General features: G+C 40.0%; 1 protein-coding gene across 1 annotated transcript in view; it reads right to left on the bottom strand.

The window, feature by feature from the left end:
• Positions 1–372: 372 nt before the first annotated feature.
• The window catches only part of ADAMTS3 (ADAM metallopeptidase with thrombospondin type 1 motif 3), a 233,873-nt gene continuing 217,331 nt past the window's right edge, over positions 373–16,914 (bottom strand). The window contains exons 18-22 of the mRNA XM_036414250.2: positions 14,269–14,434; positions 10,736–10,868; positions 8,674–8,881; positions 6,946–7,063; positions 373–3,057 (exon numbers count right to left, since the gene is read on the bottom strand). Coding sequence (XP_036270143.1) covers positions 2,498–3,057; positions 6,946–7,063; positions 8,674–8,881; positions 10,736–10,868; positions 14,269–14,434 — 1,185 coding nt within the window. The 3' untranslated portion in view covers positions 373–2,497. The remainder of the gene's footprint in view (positions 3,058–6,945; positions 7,064–8,673; positions 8,882–10,735; positions 10,869–14,268; positions 14,435–16,914) is intronic.

Raw genomic sequence — 16,914 nt, 5'->3', positions numbered from 1 at the left:
GTGATGGGTTCCCATCAATCCTCAGGCAATCAAGGTTCTAAGATGGTGGGCAGCATTTTAATAGTCTATCCCCTTTTATATATAAGGGTAGCATTAACATTATCATCATTTTCTCCCTGCCTCTTCATAATTCTGTGGAATGAACTTAAGCCACACCCCATAAAATCTTGTTTTTCTAATTTTTATTTTTAAAGTATATCATGATACACCCCGATGTGAGACTAACAGACACTGTTATTTCATTAGAACAGTTTAGAGAAAGTCCATTAGCAAATGGATTTGATGCTATTTCACTTTGTAAGTGGAAAGAATACTTTTCTTTTTATTACTCAGTGATGAATCCAATGATAAAAACTTCAGTGGAGCCAAATCTACATTTTATTAACATTTTTATTGCTACATGCTCCCAATACAACAAACAGTATCAGTAGTGTACACTTTGATAAAAAAAATTTTTTTAGCTTAATAAAAAGGAAGCTTGAGATCAGAAGTATAACAAATGTACATCTTTATGGGAGGTGAATGTGTGTGACCATCTTTATACTCTCCTGTGGACCAGATGTATACACGTGCAAGCAAACTAGAGAGAATTCATTTTTGGGGGTGGGGAATGACCTTTACTTAAGGCTTGGGGATTATTTTATGATTTGGAATTCACCTAACTCATTTTATTTTCAAAAGTCTTGCACAAAGTAGCAGCGATTCCTTGGAGGTATAGAGTCAATAATAGGTGAAGCTGTTAGTTTATCATGCTTCAAATGCAAAAGTCCTTGCACATTCTGTGATTTGAAGGTTAACATGTCTTTATGTTAGCATGCATAATACATTTTAAACAGTTCAGGAACTGACCTCAAAACCATTATGGTGACATGCGTATTACTTTATTCTTTGAAGTATATAATTCATGAAGTGCATATCTCTTTCACATACTTAAAAAAAAAAAAGTGTTTCTAATTCACTATTTCACAAAAAACTAAGTCCAAACTATTTTGTTTCATTGAAGGGGGACAAATCAACTTCATTTCAACTACATTTCAAGATGCAAATGGTTGCACCACATCAAATTTGTTCAGCTTTAGCTCTTTTGATTTGGCTGTTGTTTACTAAGGTTCTCCCATAGGCACAGAACAAAGCATGCATCTCTAATTATGTCTCTCTAGTTTGCCAAAATATGTCATTGATATTAGCGTAAATATTTAGTACATAAAAATACTATCAAGAAAAAAAATCAACTTTTAATAAATATCTTCAGTTCTGAATTCTATATACAAGTACTTTACATCTACTCCCTGGAGAGAGCATTTCTGGCTTCACTGTGAGTAAGGTGACCACTGGCATAAATTACTAGCACATTATTGCAGTCAGATGCATTGTGGTTGTGAACAGTTGGGTGTGTGAACCATGCAGAAAATAAATATTGCAACCATTGACAAATGCTTTTTTGAACCTGTTTCCAAAGCCCTACTATACTCGAGTATAAATTCTAGTTCAGCTACCGACATACAAATTATCTCAATACATATTCCTTTGTTATTATTACGGTACATTGAGTATGCTTTTTCTTGGATGTGTCAACAATGGGAAAGTAAAAAATAAAACACAAAAACATCGGATACTTCAGTGGTGCCTATTGAGGTCCTGGTAAGAAGGTTTCCATTTTTTTTTCTTGCACAGGTTCCTTGACTGGTCTCTGTTCCCTGTGACCACAGTCCTATTCCTTTTTATTAAAGGATGGAAAGTGATAGGTAAGCTGAAATCTGTGTATCGGCAGCTTGTTTTTTTCTGTAACTTAAGTATCATACTGTTGATTAAATAAAACCCTTTGTATGGTCAGTAGCTGTAATTCTAACTTCTTCTTTGTAACATTCTGCTTTGAATATCAAGGCCCCCCCCCAAAAAAAAAAGAAGTCAAATAAGGCAATACTCAATGACAAGCACCTAGAACATCCAGAAATGTAATATAGTAAACAATCATTTGAGAACACATCTCTTAAAATAATACTGATTTCTGCAATATACAATATTTACACTACAGCTGCAAATTTGCTCATACAATATTTCTAATATAGATAAATAGGGAATACAAGTCTACAAATTCTTCACTCCACTTCCAAAATATTTTGTTAAGGTGTAAACCGTTGGCACCTCCTTTTTACTATAACTCTTTTAAAACAACAACAACAACAAAATCAGCTGATGTGCACCATTGGCTCCAGTCCCTTTTGTGCTGTAGAGAGTGACCAATCTACTTAGCCACTTTCCCTCTGTTAATACTCTTGGGTGCTTTCTTCCAATGAGTTCTGGTAAAGAGTCAATGCAGAACAAAAAAAAGGAGGGAAACAACTAGAAAGTGAACCAGCACTTTTGCTCTTCCATTTACAGGTAAAATGGGTTGACAATGTATGGAGATTTCCACATTAAACAAGCTGTATGCACCACTGGGAGAGGGAGCTTGGCCAGGCTTTCCTCTGATTTCTAGCCTTTTAGGCTCAGCTTTTCATCTTTCCAAGGTGGCCGACCTTAGTGGATGTCTGTTGTCATGAATCTTTTCCTCTTTCTTTGAGGTTCTTGCCTGAGAAGAAGCACCTGTTGAATCATGGACTGCAAGGAAGGGGGCAGCAGCTGTTTGTGAGGATGAAGTGAGGTGGCCACCCCTGGTGGCAGGGGAGACCTGTCGCACAGTCTTATTTCCTGCTCGCTGAGCTCTCCTCTGGGGTAAGTTAGCACCATCGGGTTTACTGTTTGGCCTGAAAGCAGCATATGCATTTGGACCCCCCGCGGAAGAGATCCTACTCAAAGATTTCTTCCTCTCAGCAGGAGTCTCTGAATAGTAAGGAACCAAAGATGTAGGCATCACTAGGGACCCAGGGAGGTCACTGGGGTGAAAGATAACTTCATCACGAGTTTCAGCAGCTTCGGGAAGGAAGGGCGGGGGCAGGGTGCTGCTGCGTTTGCTGCAGGACTCACAGCATAGCTTGTTATAACCTGGGATAGAGCAGTACCGCGCCAGCACCTCCATTTGACAGAATATGGATTTATCTCCCAAACATGGCTCATCTGCAAAAATTAAAAAAAAAAAAAAAAACTTTTATGAATTTACAAAAGACTTAAGTAAAACTAGACATTGATGGGAGTTGTTCACGAGAACCTTTACATTATAGATATCAGCATGAGGATGAATTCAATGCAGTAAGTAGTTCTTTTTGTGCAAGGCATGTAGGTTACCCACCATTTTAATATCTCCACCAGGAGTCCAGAGCAAGGGTATTTTTTTTTTTCCTCACTAAGAACATATATCTAATTTTGAGAAAATAGGATTAATTTTACCACATATATTTGTAGGATGTGAAGAAGCATCTGAGTTATTTTATTTTTAATATAGAGTAGCCTCTATATTAAATATACTAAAGACCCGTTAAAATAAATTAAATCTTAAAAATATATTACTAAAGAAAAAACTGAGATAACATTTTAATTAGATGTATTATTGGCTAATATTATATTACTAAGTAAGGAACCTTGACATATACCTTGTCAAAGAATCTGTTCTGGAGTGTGAAAAAGAACAAAAGAAGCATCAGTTGGCAAAGCCAATAGAAGAGTTAAAAATACATTTACTTATTATGTATTACAAATGATAAATTACTAATTGGAGTTACAGAACCATGTCCACGTCCCAAACTTATATTTGCCTGACATTTACAATCTATCATATAGTATGATCTTTGAGTACTAGTATTTTCTATTAGTTAAAGTAATCTTCTAATTATGTTGTGAATGTCTGAGAATCAATTCCTCATCATATCTAAATGACTTTTTCTATTTTCTTAAAATTAGAGGCCCTGTGCACAAATTTATGCACCTCGGCCTGGCCTGTGGGACGGGGCCAGAACCGGCTTTCTGATATCCCACAAGGCATCCCAGATTGCGAGAGGGTGCAGGCCAGACTGAGGGAGCCCACCAGTGCACAATCGGGGTGTGGGAGGTTGGCCAGCTGGGGAGGGACCATGGGTGGGCTTCAGGGCATGTCCAGTCCATCTTGTTCAGTTCCGAATGGCTGGACCCCAGCAGCAAGCTAACCTACCAGTTGGACCATCTGCCCCCAGTGGTCAGTGCACGTCATAGCAAGTGTTTGAGCGGCCTTAGCATATCATTAGCATATTATGCTTTGATTGGTTGAATGGACGACTAGACACTTTGCATATTAGGCTTTTATTATATAAGATAAGGAAGGCAATTTCTTCTTCCTGTGTAATTAAGCCTTTAGGCCCTAGGATAATGGACCTTATCTAACCATGTACCCATTTCCCACTGACTCCTGACCTCCATCACTCTCATTCTGGCTCCAACTCTTTTGAAACCTTCTTAATTATGTGGCCTAGCCCTAGCCTGTTTAGCTCAGTGGATAGAGCATTGGCCTGTGGACTGAGGGGTCCCAAGTTTGATTCTGGTCAAGGGCATGAACTTTGGTTGTGGGCATATCCCCAATAGGGGGCATGCAGGAGGCAGCTGATGGATGTTTCTCTCTCATCGATGTTTCTAACTCTCTCTCCCTCTCCCTTCCTCTCTGTAAAATCAATAAAAAATATTAAAACTCAAGCTCCTTCATTAAAAATAAATAAGTAAATAAACTATGTGGCCCAGTTCAAAGCACTCTATTCTCTTTGAGTTAAAGAAGGAGATCATATAAGGGTCTTCTGTGTCTAAGTGTGAGCAGCTTAGCATTGCAGGGACAGGTACACAGCCTGAGTCTAATTATGGCCAGAATATGCCTCTATATGGAAGAGGGAAAAGACAAAGATATTCTGGGGGGAAAATAGGAGTAAAGGAATACATTAATTTCATGGGTAATTTGTCTTAGGATAATTTCATGGGTAATTTGCCTTGGGATAGATGGGAAAGGCTTAATGGCAACCATAAATAGTACAAGCAAAACAAGGCTTAGAAAAGGGTTCATATGACAAAATTATTAAAATTAAGAGAACTTGTTTAGCCTTCTCACTCCATGCCCAGATCATCCTAAGAAGTTCAGAAAAAAATGTTTTATACAAGGTCTCAAAAGACCATTTGATTCTAATTGCAGCTTGAGTCTCTAATGGGAAGTGTTACTCCATTGATATATGGTAGAAATATGTGACCTTTTAGAATTCTACATTTCAGAGCAAGAGAAAAGCTAAAAGGATGTGGAATCACTAACATAACATTGTTATGTCCTCCCATCAGCACCCAGTTTTGTAACAAAAACACTTTCTTTTAGCTAAAAAGGAAGAGAATCAAGTATATTCTTGCTGATAATTAGGCATATTTCTAGAAATATATAGCTCTATTAACATCAGTAAAGCTTACTCACAAAGTGTTTAGCCTCCTGGAGGTAATGCCTACATAAAAATAAAATAGTAGAGCAACTAAACTTTATAGCTTCTGAGTAAAGTGTGTTCTTCTGGACCTGATGTTGTGTTTTTGAACTTTCAAATATACTTTCCAGAGGAAAATGATAAAATTCAAGTTCTTTGTCTCCCCCTCATGGTCATTCTTGTTCATACCACTACACATTTCAAATGAAACTGTGTAATAAATTTCCTCAAAAAAAAAAAAAAATACATTTGATAAAATAGTGCTTTGCAAATTATCTTGAAAAAATAAATCATTTAGCACATGTCAATATTCAATCAATGTCTTACTTATGATGTTGCAGACCATTAGAAAGGCAACTTTAAAAAAATGTGTTTTATTGATTTTTTTTCAGAGAGGAAGGGAGAGGGATAGTTAGAAACATCGATGAGAGAGAAATATCCATCTACTCCCTCCCTCCCCCCCACCCACACACCTCCCACTGGGGATGTGTCTGCAACCAAGGTACATGCCCTTTACAGGAACCAAACCTGGGGCCTTTCAGTCCACAGGCTGACACTCTATCCACTGAGCCAAACCAGTCAGGGCTAAAGGCAATTTCTTTAGTCCCAAGTCTCACTAGTAGATCTGAGCAGCGGCTACAGTTGTAATTAGGCACAGACTTAGTAGAATTGCATTTAAGAGAAAGCTTGTGATGGAGGGAGGGTAAAGAGAGGACAGAAGGGAGAGAATGTATGAGACTGGGAAGAGACAGGCACACACGCATGGAAGAGAAAGGCTCGGGGAGAAAGACAAAGGAGAGTATGGAAGACCTGAGGAAGAGATGGGAAGTGGAGAGAGAGGGTGGGAAGGGAAGGTATGTAGAGGAAGAAGGGAAGCAGGAGAACACGCAGAGAGGATGGAGACAGCACAGAAAAGGAGACAGAAACTGGAACCATCCAATATATATTTTATCTGTTTCTCAGCAGCAAAGCACTGTCTATTTTTTAAATAAAACTGACTCTGCTTTTGCAATCCAGCAAGAGAGCAGGTCTGGCAGGTTTCTGCATGTGAATGGTGTTTATTTGGAACTCACTCTCGAGGAGTGCATGGAGGTGGACGGATATTAGAAATGGCTTTTTAAATAGCATTTATCATGTCTATACTGAATAACTTTAGTAAAACATTTCAGAACCTTCCACAACATGACGCTTTTACAATGATAGGAGGTTATAAAGAAAATCAAAGAAGAAAATAAGCTCTTCTAGAAACACACATTGACAAATGCTACATGTACATGACACAGCCTTGACCCCAGTACGGCAGTGGTTAGGACAATTCCCTGGTTGGAATTCTTAAGCAGAGTATTAGGCTACTTTTTTAAGACTGTCTACCTTGGGTCATTTTCTGATAAGCAAATGGCAATTCCAGAGCTTGTCCTGAAAGGACATTCTGCTTGTTGGAACTCGCTCTCGAGGAGTGCATGGAGGTGGATGGATATTAGAAATGGCTTTTTAAATAGCACTTATCACCCACATGTCTATACTGAATAACTTTAGTAAAACATTTCAGAACCTTCGTCGGAGCAGTGAAAGCAGTTAGTGTCACACCTACCGTTACAGGGAGGCAGTTGACAGGCTCTGGCGGCCTCGGGCTTCTCCCCATCGCAGTGGTCTCCGGCCCTGCAGAGCACCTGCCTCACCTCCGTCCCTTCACCGCAGGTCACGGAGCACTACAGAGACAGAGGCTGCCATTACAGACGGTTATCGCACCAAGACCGTCCTCCCTCCTGTCCTTGCACTCTCTCGCATACACACACGCACACCCTGGAGTTCCTTCTCTATGGAGGCGGTGCTACACAGCGATCTGGAGACAGAAAATCCTAGGCTTATATTCTGGGGCTCCATCATTTACCAGCCTGGGCACGTGGCTTTTCCTCTGAAATCTGGGATAATAATACTTGCCTCATAGGATTTAGGTGTGGAACTAAATGAAGGCAAAGGAGACAAGGCATGTAAAGATTAGGCCTGACATGTAATAAGCATGTGCTAAGAGTGAGCTATTAGCATTGTAATGTTAATAGCCGTGTAGTTCTTAAAATGGTAGTGGTGCCTGTTTTCAGGGAACTTCATATTTTCTCACCCTCCTTACAGATGGCAACACTTCTTGACATGCTACTTTGGTTAATTCAATATCTTTGAAACCACAATTGCTCTATTCCCATAAGTTCATGTCTAAAACTATGCTCAGAAACATCTATCTATTGTTCTAGACAGGAGCTACAGAAAAGGGGTCCTCATTCCAGGACTCTGAGGGGCAAAGAATGAGTTAGTTATCTTTATGGTCTGTCCAAGTGACCTTCACTTCCTGTCCTTCTTTCTAGGGGCTGCTTTCCACTTCCTCCTTCACTCTCTAGCTGCCTTTTGATGCCATTTCCCTCTATAAGCTCTTTTCCTATGACCCCGAATTTTGATTTTTTATAAATATCAAAGATGTTAATTCAGGCACCCCAACATTGAGTCAGCCAGTCACCAAGCCAACATCATTTTCATAGGCACCGGCTGGCTACAGGGGAGGCAGGGCACACAGTTCTTGAGAAGTGGATGGGTTAGCAGTGAGCCCAGACTCAAGGACAGGAGTTAGAGCAGTCTGCCATGAACAACACGCCTTCAGGTGCAAAGGAAGGGCTTTGGGAGAAATATCTCTAAGGTTGTCGTGGAGATGAGCCTTGGTAGATGAGAGGGAGATGGGCAGATAGGAGGGCCAACCTTCAAAAGGTATGAGGCTCTACCCAGAACAGTGTCTCTGGAACATTGAGAATTTTACTCAAAATGGGTCAAAGAGTTTGAATAAAGAACAAATAAGAAGAGTCAGTGTAGGACTTTTAATGGTGATCATTTTGCAATATATACAGATATCTAATCCTTACATTGTACATCTGGAACTAATATAATGTGTTAATTACACCTCAATTAAAAAAAAAAAAAAAAAAAAAAGGATAGTTAGTGTGGTGCCAAATGGGGCAGGGGCCTGCATTTGGTGTCAGGGGTTTGGAATTAACCCATAGGAATGATGAAGTCAACAAATATATTAAACAGAAGATCAGTCACCTTTAGACTCCTCTCTGTCACAGAACACCCAAACATGGTTTGCCTCGACCAACTAATCTTAAATGCAACCATGGCATTAAAATATTAAATTTTCAAACACCTCCAGGTGCTTAATGATTTTAGAATATGCAAGTTTCTCAGTTCACACAAGGCCTGCCTGATATTGAAGCCAGATGAAAACAAGCTTCCTATTTTATGCACATACGCGTGCAGGCGGAGCTCACACACCCACCTCACTCCAGGGCCCAGTTTTCCACTGGGCTGGGCAGGGCACTCTGTTACAAGGCCGGCGGCCCTCGGGGCGGTCTCCCACACAGTACTTGCTGTGCACAGAGCGGTTGGTGCCGTCATGGAGGGGCTGAAGGCAGCGCACGGTGCGAAGCTGGTAGCCGGAACTCCCACAGGTTTTGGTGCAATGCTCCCACTCTTCCGCTATCCAGCTGTCGGGGTAGGGGTGAAGCGAACATGGTCACGGGGGTGTAGAATGTGCACCTTCCTGCCCAGCAAGCCTAGACTCTCCTGCTCTCCCAGTGGGGCCCAAGGTCTTATGACGTGCAACCCAGCGGGGCCCACCGTAATAGAGGAAGCACTTTCAGAGAAAGGGATGCGTCAAACAATTAAAAAGGTTTTAGAACTTTCTAACAATGATAGGCCTGACACTTCTATTTTTGAATGGCTTAGGATTTTTCTGCCTCCCAATGATTCGGAAACTTTCTCCATTCCTAAAGGATGACCAACAGAAGGTTTCTGAAACTCATCTTAAGGATACCTGGTTAGGTTTAGACATGATGGCAGCTTACAAAATAATACCAACTCACTCTCAGCCATACTGCCTAATGGCATTAAAGATCTGAAAGGAAATTATAAAGAAAGGAATCCATCCTACGCTTGCTAACACAAATTTATTGGGCTGCTGCTGCTTTTTCCATGAAACCATGAACTAATTCATTTTTCATTTTCCGAGATGACTTTTACTTCTACAATCATTGCCATGAAGATTTCCTGACATGTCTATTTTGTTTTGGAAATTCAGTTCTTCATGTTGGCCCTGAATGGGTCTTACAAAATGTAAAGGTAGTGACCATCCAGGGCTTGAATGCACCTGAAAGAAATATTTCCAAAATCTTTTCAAAAAGATTTCCCATGGGACATTTCCAAATTCTAGTGACAATGTCAATGCCCGTCAACTCTCCAAATCAGCCGTGTATACAATTCTGCAGGCAGTTCTCATTGCATGTGATTACCAGGTTATTAAGGACTGACTGCCGATTCCATCTCCTTAAACAACCTGTCAGAATGTAGTTGAGGCATACTATTTAAAGTTACTTTCTAAAGTTATTTTTCCTCTGCAATTTTTGTTCTTTCCATATATACAACCATGCTAAAACCTTTCAGTCTTTGGTATTAACGGCTTAAGGTAGCTCTAGCTCTTCAAACAGGCAGTGTCATGTATTCTGGCAACTCATTTTGAAGGCCTTGGTAGTGACTCTCATTTGAGGATGGGAATTACTTGAGAAACATACACTTAATATCATAGATAATATGGTTACCTTATCCCATGTTGAAACTCCTAGAATGACAACAGATGAGAAAAATGGCACAAAGGCCAAAAGAAAAAAATTTGAAAAGAAGGCACCACAAGATAATTTTGGAACTTAGAGAGTAGTTAGCTGACATAAGAAGAATGAAGTTTAAGTCAGCAGCAGCAGAGAGGGAGAGATAGAAATATCAATGCTGAGAGAGAATCATTGATTAGTTGCCTCCTGCACATCCCCTACTGGGGATAGAGCCGCAACCGAGGCATGTGCCCTTGACCAGAATCAAACTGTGCCCCTTCAGTCCGCAGGCTGATGCTCTAGCCCCGGAGCCAAACTGGCCTGGGCAGGCCTCATAATGTTTTACTTCACTGGTGACTGCTCCTCTTGTAACCCAGCAGAAGACTTTTTTTTTTTTTTTTTTCTTCTGTAGAAGGTAAATCAGACTTTTAACTCATGGATACAGTCAAGGGACAATAGAGAAAGAAACCATAGTGAATACATGGTGTTATGTAAAAACCCACATATGGAATGATGAGATGACCCTAGCTGCCTATACTTATTATTTTTACCAAATATAAAAATATATTTTTGAGAAGAAGGAATATGGTAGAGAGCAGGGAACCACAGCTTCAAATAATTCCTGGGACTATTTAAACCAGATAATGTATTAGCTATGACTAAAATTAAAAAGTGCTAAAGACATTTAAATCCATACTATTTTGTCCTCAGGGTGTGATAGTTAAAATAAATGCTTACAGTGGATGTGTACACTCTTGAATATTGCACATTCTTCTAATAGGTTTCGGCTTTTTGTTGACTTCACAGAAGCTTCGATGAACCATTTTATTGTCACTTTTCCTACGGCATCCGTATTTAGTGTACTGGAAACCTGGGAAAGGAGATACCTTTCTTTGTATTTAATCACTTATTCATTCAACAAATATTTGTTGAATGCATATAATAAACCAGCCATTTTTCTAGTTGTTGAAGATCCAGAAATAAATTAAACTTCTTTTCAGAGCCTTCATTTAACAAATATTATAAATTATTAAATAGTAATCATACATTTGCTAATAAACTGAACCCTGGATATAGAGACTCTATTATTAAGGACAAGTTTGAAAACCACTGTGACAATAACCTGTGATCTAGGCTTTTTGGAATTATGTCCATAATGGACTGTAGGGGGCACCAAAGCAACACAGAAGGGGAAGTCTCTAACTTAGCTGGAGAAGGAGAGGGAACCCTTCTTATATGATCAGCACTTCCTTTAGTAGAATCTTGAAGTTCAAATAGAATTGCATAAAAGGGATAAAGCAGAATATCCCTCCAAGCAAAGGAAATGACCTATAGAAAACTGCAGGTCTCTTTGAATGTCTGAAGTTTCACGTGTGAAGTGGGTAGGAGATAGGAAAAGCTCCATGTAAAAGCCTTGACTGCCAGACAAGTGTTGGATTTTATTTTGAAGGTCACAGGGAATTATTAAAGATCTCTTCAACCAACAACTTCCACATTTGTAAATAATTTTTTATTTTGAAAATTTTAAACCTAAAGAAAGTTGTAAGGAAAGCATAATAAACATTTGTATACCTTGCATCTAGATTAACCCTGTGTTACCATGTCATGCTATATGCATTTGAGATATATACATATATTAACTTATATATAATTATTATGTAACACATATGTAAAATTCTGCTGAACCATTTGGGAGTAAGCACAGTTTCTTACATAACCACACTATAATTCCTAAAGTTAGGATATTTAATGTAAATCTAATATTAGAGGCCCAGTGCATGAATTCGTGCACAGATGGGGTCCTTTGGCCTGACAGGTGATTGTGGCTGATTGGGGCCATTGGGCCCAGTCCCAATCAGGCCAGTTGGGGCTGGCCAGCTGGGAGGAAGGACTGCAGGAGGTTGGCAGGCCCCTGAAGGTTGGTTGTGGGAGCAAACTCACCACCAGGGGGAAGCTCCTGCATTGAGTGTCTGCCCCTGGTGGTCAGTGTGTGTCATAGCAACCAGTCATAATGGTCACATAGGCTTTTATATATATAGATTAGAGGTGCAGTGCATGAATTCGTGCATGTGTGGGGTCTGGCTGGCTTGAACCCAATCAGGTAGATTGGGGCCAGGCCTGTTGAGAGGGGTAGATAGCAGGAGGTTGGCCAGCAGGCTTTAATCGGGGCCCCAATCAGGGCTGGGCCAGCTGGGGGGAGGGGCCACAGGTGTTTTGGCTAGAGGGCCTTGCCCATGTTAGGGGTGGGAGGGGAGGGTGTGGGCAGTGGGCCAGCCAGCCCCACACCTGAATGGTGTGTGTGGGGCCAATCAGGGGTGTACCTGGCTGGGGAAGTGGCCGCAAGCCAATCAGGGTGATGGAACTGATCGGGGGTGGGGCGACCTATCTGGGATGGGGCCAGGCAGGGGGAGGAGCTGTGGGTTAATTGGAGTGGTGGGAGCCCATCAGGAGTTGGGCCGGCCAGGAGAAGGGGCTGTGGGCCCATCAGGGTGGGGCAGGCTGATTGGGGGAGGAGCTGGCTGGGTGAGGAGCTGTGGTGGGGAAGGGTTGGTCAGTGCCTGGCCCTCAATTGGGGTGGGAGTGGCCAATCAGGGGCAGAACCAGGTGGGAGGAAGGGACCACGGGAGGTTGGCCGACCAGCCCCACTCCTCAACTGGATTGGTTTGCTGGTCACAGTGGATGTCACAGTGACATGTCATTCTGGTTCCAGTGTTCTGGTTGCTATCTTCATATATATATATATATATATATATATATATATATATATAGAGAGAGAGAGAGAGAGAGAGAGAGAGAGAGAGAGAGAGAGAGAGAGAATATATTGACCATACTCCAAAATTTTCAATTGTTCTTACAATGCTCTGTGTTGCAGTGTTTTTTGAGTCAAGGATATTTAGTTGTCATGGAATTAATCAGTAACAGTCTTTGAGACTCTTTATCTTTAAAATATTTGAGGTGTACAGGCCAGTTGTTTTGTAAAATGCCCCACAATTTGGATTTATTTAATAGTTCCTAATGGTCAGATTCAGGTTATTCACTTTTGGCAAGAATAGTACATAAGTTATATTGCATTTCAGGGCAGTGCATTAAGAGACTAAAGGATTTGAATCAAGGAAATAATATAATTCTACACATTAATTCATTAATGCATTCACTCATTCATTCAAGAAAGATTACCCTGTAAATAAAGGAAGAGAAGAAAATCAAAAGTCAGTCCCCTAAGAGACTTTTGCCACTATCTTCTCTTCCAAAATTGTGAATGAAGCCCATGAGGAAGGAATAGATGTGGGAGATGTTAAAAAGGTATATATGACAAATCTTGTGACCAAGTCAGTGCTTGAGGGCGCAGCAGGAGGGAAGATCCAAATTAAGTAAACTTCGTATAATGAATAAAATGCTGTTTTACATAAGTAACTAAAACACTTTATGCCTACTCCCTGCCCCCCCCCCAAAAAAAAAACACTTTAGAAATGTATTCTTGAATTTAAAATCAAATAAATTATTTAATAATCTTTTGTTTTCAATTAGTCAGTGCCATTATTATGAGAGGTCCTGGCCTTCTCCTGTTGGGAGAATTCTTTCTTGGCCAGCCCGATTCTGGAGCACTGCTGTTGGGAACAAGAGGAATGGATAATGGGGGAAATGGAGAACCTATGAGAACAACTTAATGGGTTTACGTTAGGGAGGGCAGAGAGGCAGCATAATGTAGTAAGAGTACGTGCTCAGAAGCCAGACCTCCTGGGTTTGACCTTATGGATTATTTATCTTCCCTGTGGTTCAGTTTCTCTATTAATACAACAGTCAAATAATAGAAGCGACTTCACAGCAGCATAAGAGTTTTCATGCATTAATATGTAAAGTATTTAAAGCTGTACCTGGTACATAATACAACTAATAGCTCTTTTACTATTAACACTAGATAGAAAAGAAACAACATAGGTATGGAAAGTAAAAGTGCAGAAGGTGAGCACTGAAGGACACTGAATTTGGGGGCGTTTGGGAAGAATAAAGTGAACCCTACATAACAGGAGACTGAAAGAACTCAGGGGAAAGGGAAAGAGGATTTAAGAAGGTCTACATTTATGAATGGAATCCTACCCTTTGTAGATTCTGAAATTTCGGTAAAAATGTGTTGTATTTATCTTTTAGCTCTGAGCTCTGTAGAGCATTCTCAGATTATGGCCTCTATTAGAGATAATCCTTAAGGCAGAAGCAAGCAGATTGGCTTAATATGAATTGCTTAGTAAAAATATACATGTGTCAACTGTTACCTCCACCACAGGGTTTGGAGCACTGAGACCAGCTCTTTAAAGCCCACTCAAAAGTGTCTAATTCTTCCTGGATGACATTGTTGTTGTTGATTGTAGGTGCAGAGTCTTCATGGATGATGTACTTATATGTGAGGCTAGAGCGGGTGTCATTCTCCTGAGGTATAATCTAATGCACACAGGAAACAGATATATGTAAAATCACCTGAGAGTTGTAAATTAGGAATACAAAATTATAAATATTTCAGAATATTGCTCTTATTGAAACTGGAAGACCTTCAAGTTGTTTCTAAAAACATGTTTTTATTTTAATCAACTAAGGTACAAGTGTGCTCTGTTTAAGAAAAAAAACAAACCACAAAACCTTAAATATATAAAACTTTGACCATAAAAAATATAAAAATAAATACACTGAGGAGTAAGAGCTTTTATTATGAAAATAATAATTTTATAGTAAGATTCACTGTACATTTCATTAAGTTATATATCCCCTTTCTCCCTTCTAGTCTTTGTTTTTAAAAAAGCATTAAAAACCAAGCTCTGGCCCTTACAGTCTAGCCAGATGTCTAATGCTTTCAGCCCCAGAGAATCTAGCCCCATGTTTCAAGGCTCCCTCGCTGGGGTTCCAGTCCTTTAGAGAAGGAAAGAAAGATCATGACGATAAAAGCACTGCCTTGTCCACAGCCCTCTGGGCTAGCTATAAATCTCCTATCTCTCCAGCCCACATTGATTCCTATGCCCACATTACTATCAGTGGGCAAAGCCCAGAGGCCACCCCCCCTGGAGGTGAAATAGCAGGACACCTGTGTGGCTAGAAAAGAATGCAGTGCAGTTACATAAAAGTGAAATAGAGCTCTGATCGCCAATCATTCAAACTTAACAAGATTTTGAATATTTTTATATATCTTACTATAAAATCATCTAACCCATGGAACAAAATGATAGTCCAAAAATAAACCCACATATACTTAAACAATTAATTTTTTGACCTAGATGAAAAGACAATTTAATTGAAAAATAACAATTTTGTTTTGTTTATTTGAACAAATGGTGCTGGAACAATTCAACATGTGGTGACTTCAAATGCTGTCCACTGATTCTTTGTACTTTCCCTCTCAATACATGGAGCTTACATCCTCACCCCTTCCATGTGGACTGGACTTGCTTCTGGGAAGGAAACAATAGCAGACAAGAAGGGATATTTCCGGAAGCCAGTTCCAGCACGTCAGCAGGGCTGAATCATCTGGGACGGCTAAGAAGCATCTCCCCCAAACCTGAATAGGACTGCTTATTGCCAGATAGCTAGGCATTTTATTGCCTCCTTTTGGCCAAATACCTGAACAGCTGTAGGCTATTCCCAAATCTGACAATACTTCTGTTAATTCTACCTTTTGAAACCTTAGCCTTGGAAGTGTATATCTCCACCTTGCCTTAGGACAAATTGTGTTAATAAAAGCAAGGGTCCTAGACAAGGAGGTAGTCTTCAGTTCCTTTAGCTGAAGATCCTCTGATCCCCCAATGTCTTTCAAAATTATTGTTCGTCCTTGGATTCCTTCTTCAATCTATGTGCAGCCCCTTTCCAGATTGCTGAACCCTTTGGAAGGCTTGGACAAGAATGCCGGCAGGGTATAACTTCCAAGATTAGGTTAACAAAGACTGATTCTGTCTTGGTTGCACCTTCCACTATCTCTGTCCCCTGAACCACTTGTACTAGTGGAAGCCAGCTGCCATGGGATGAGGACACCTAAGCAGCCTATGGATAGGCTCATATGGTAAACATCCCAGGCCCTCCAATCCCCACAGGAATCACTTAGGAGTAACCTTCTAAGGCCTTCCAACAGCCATGTGGCTGAGCTGGTAAACCTTGAGGTGCTTCGCCATGGCTGACAGCAACTCCATGAGATACCCTGAGTCAGAACTAGCCATTTCATCTGCTCCCAGATACCTGATTCACAGAAACTAGGAGCCAAGGAATGTTGCTTTGTATTTAGCCACTAAATTGGGCTTAATTTGTTATGGGGCAATTGTTAAGACAGACATCTGTATGCGAAATAAGAACCTAAAATATCACACAAAATATATGTAAAAATTAACTAAAAATGGTTCATAAGCCTAAATGTGAAATGTAAAACTACAGAATGGTTACCAAAACATAGAAAACACTTTGATCTTGGATTAGGGGCAGGTTATGGGGGAAACTAACACCAAAATTTTGATCCATAGAAGAAACAATTGATACATTAAGATTTCAGAAAAGTTAAAACATAATGTTTTGCTCTGGAAAGTCAGAGAGAAAGGAAAAAAAAACACTTATAGACTAGAAGAAAATATTTGGCAAATCACTTATTTCACAGAAGACTTATTACATCAAGTATATACAATATAAACAACTCTTAAAACTCAACATAAAGAATAACTACTTTAGCAATAGGCAAATGATTTGAACAGGCACTTTTACCAAAGGGAAATAATTTTCAAAGGAAAAACAAACCCTTGGGATTGAGTGGGAAGATTTGGTTTTAGATTAGTGCAATATTTTTTATAGAGAGTCTAATAAATATTTGTACACAGAATGCAACACTGTTTTTCCAATCAAGTAGATGTCTTCTGCTTTCATCCATGAGGGAGTAATAAAGGTATCTTCCTGAC

The sequence above is a fragment of the Pipistrellus kuhlii genome, unplaced genomic scaffold, assembly GCF_014108245.1.
Source record: "Pipistrellus kuhlii isolate mPipKuh1 unplaced genomic scaffold, mPipKuh1.p scaffold_m20_p_1, whole genome shotgun sequence".
NCBI lineage: Eukaryota > Metazoa > Chordata > Mammalia > Chiroptera > Vespertilionidae > Pipistrellus > Pipistrellus kuhlii.
The sequence above is the reverse complement of the archived record's forward strand: the minus strand, read 5'-3'. Positions and strand labels throughout refer to the sequence as shown.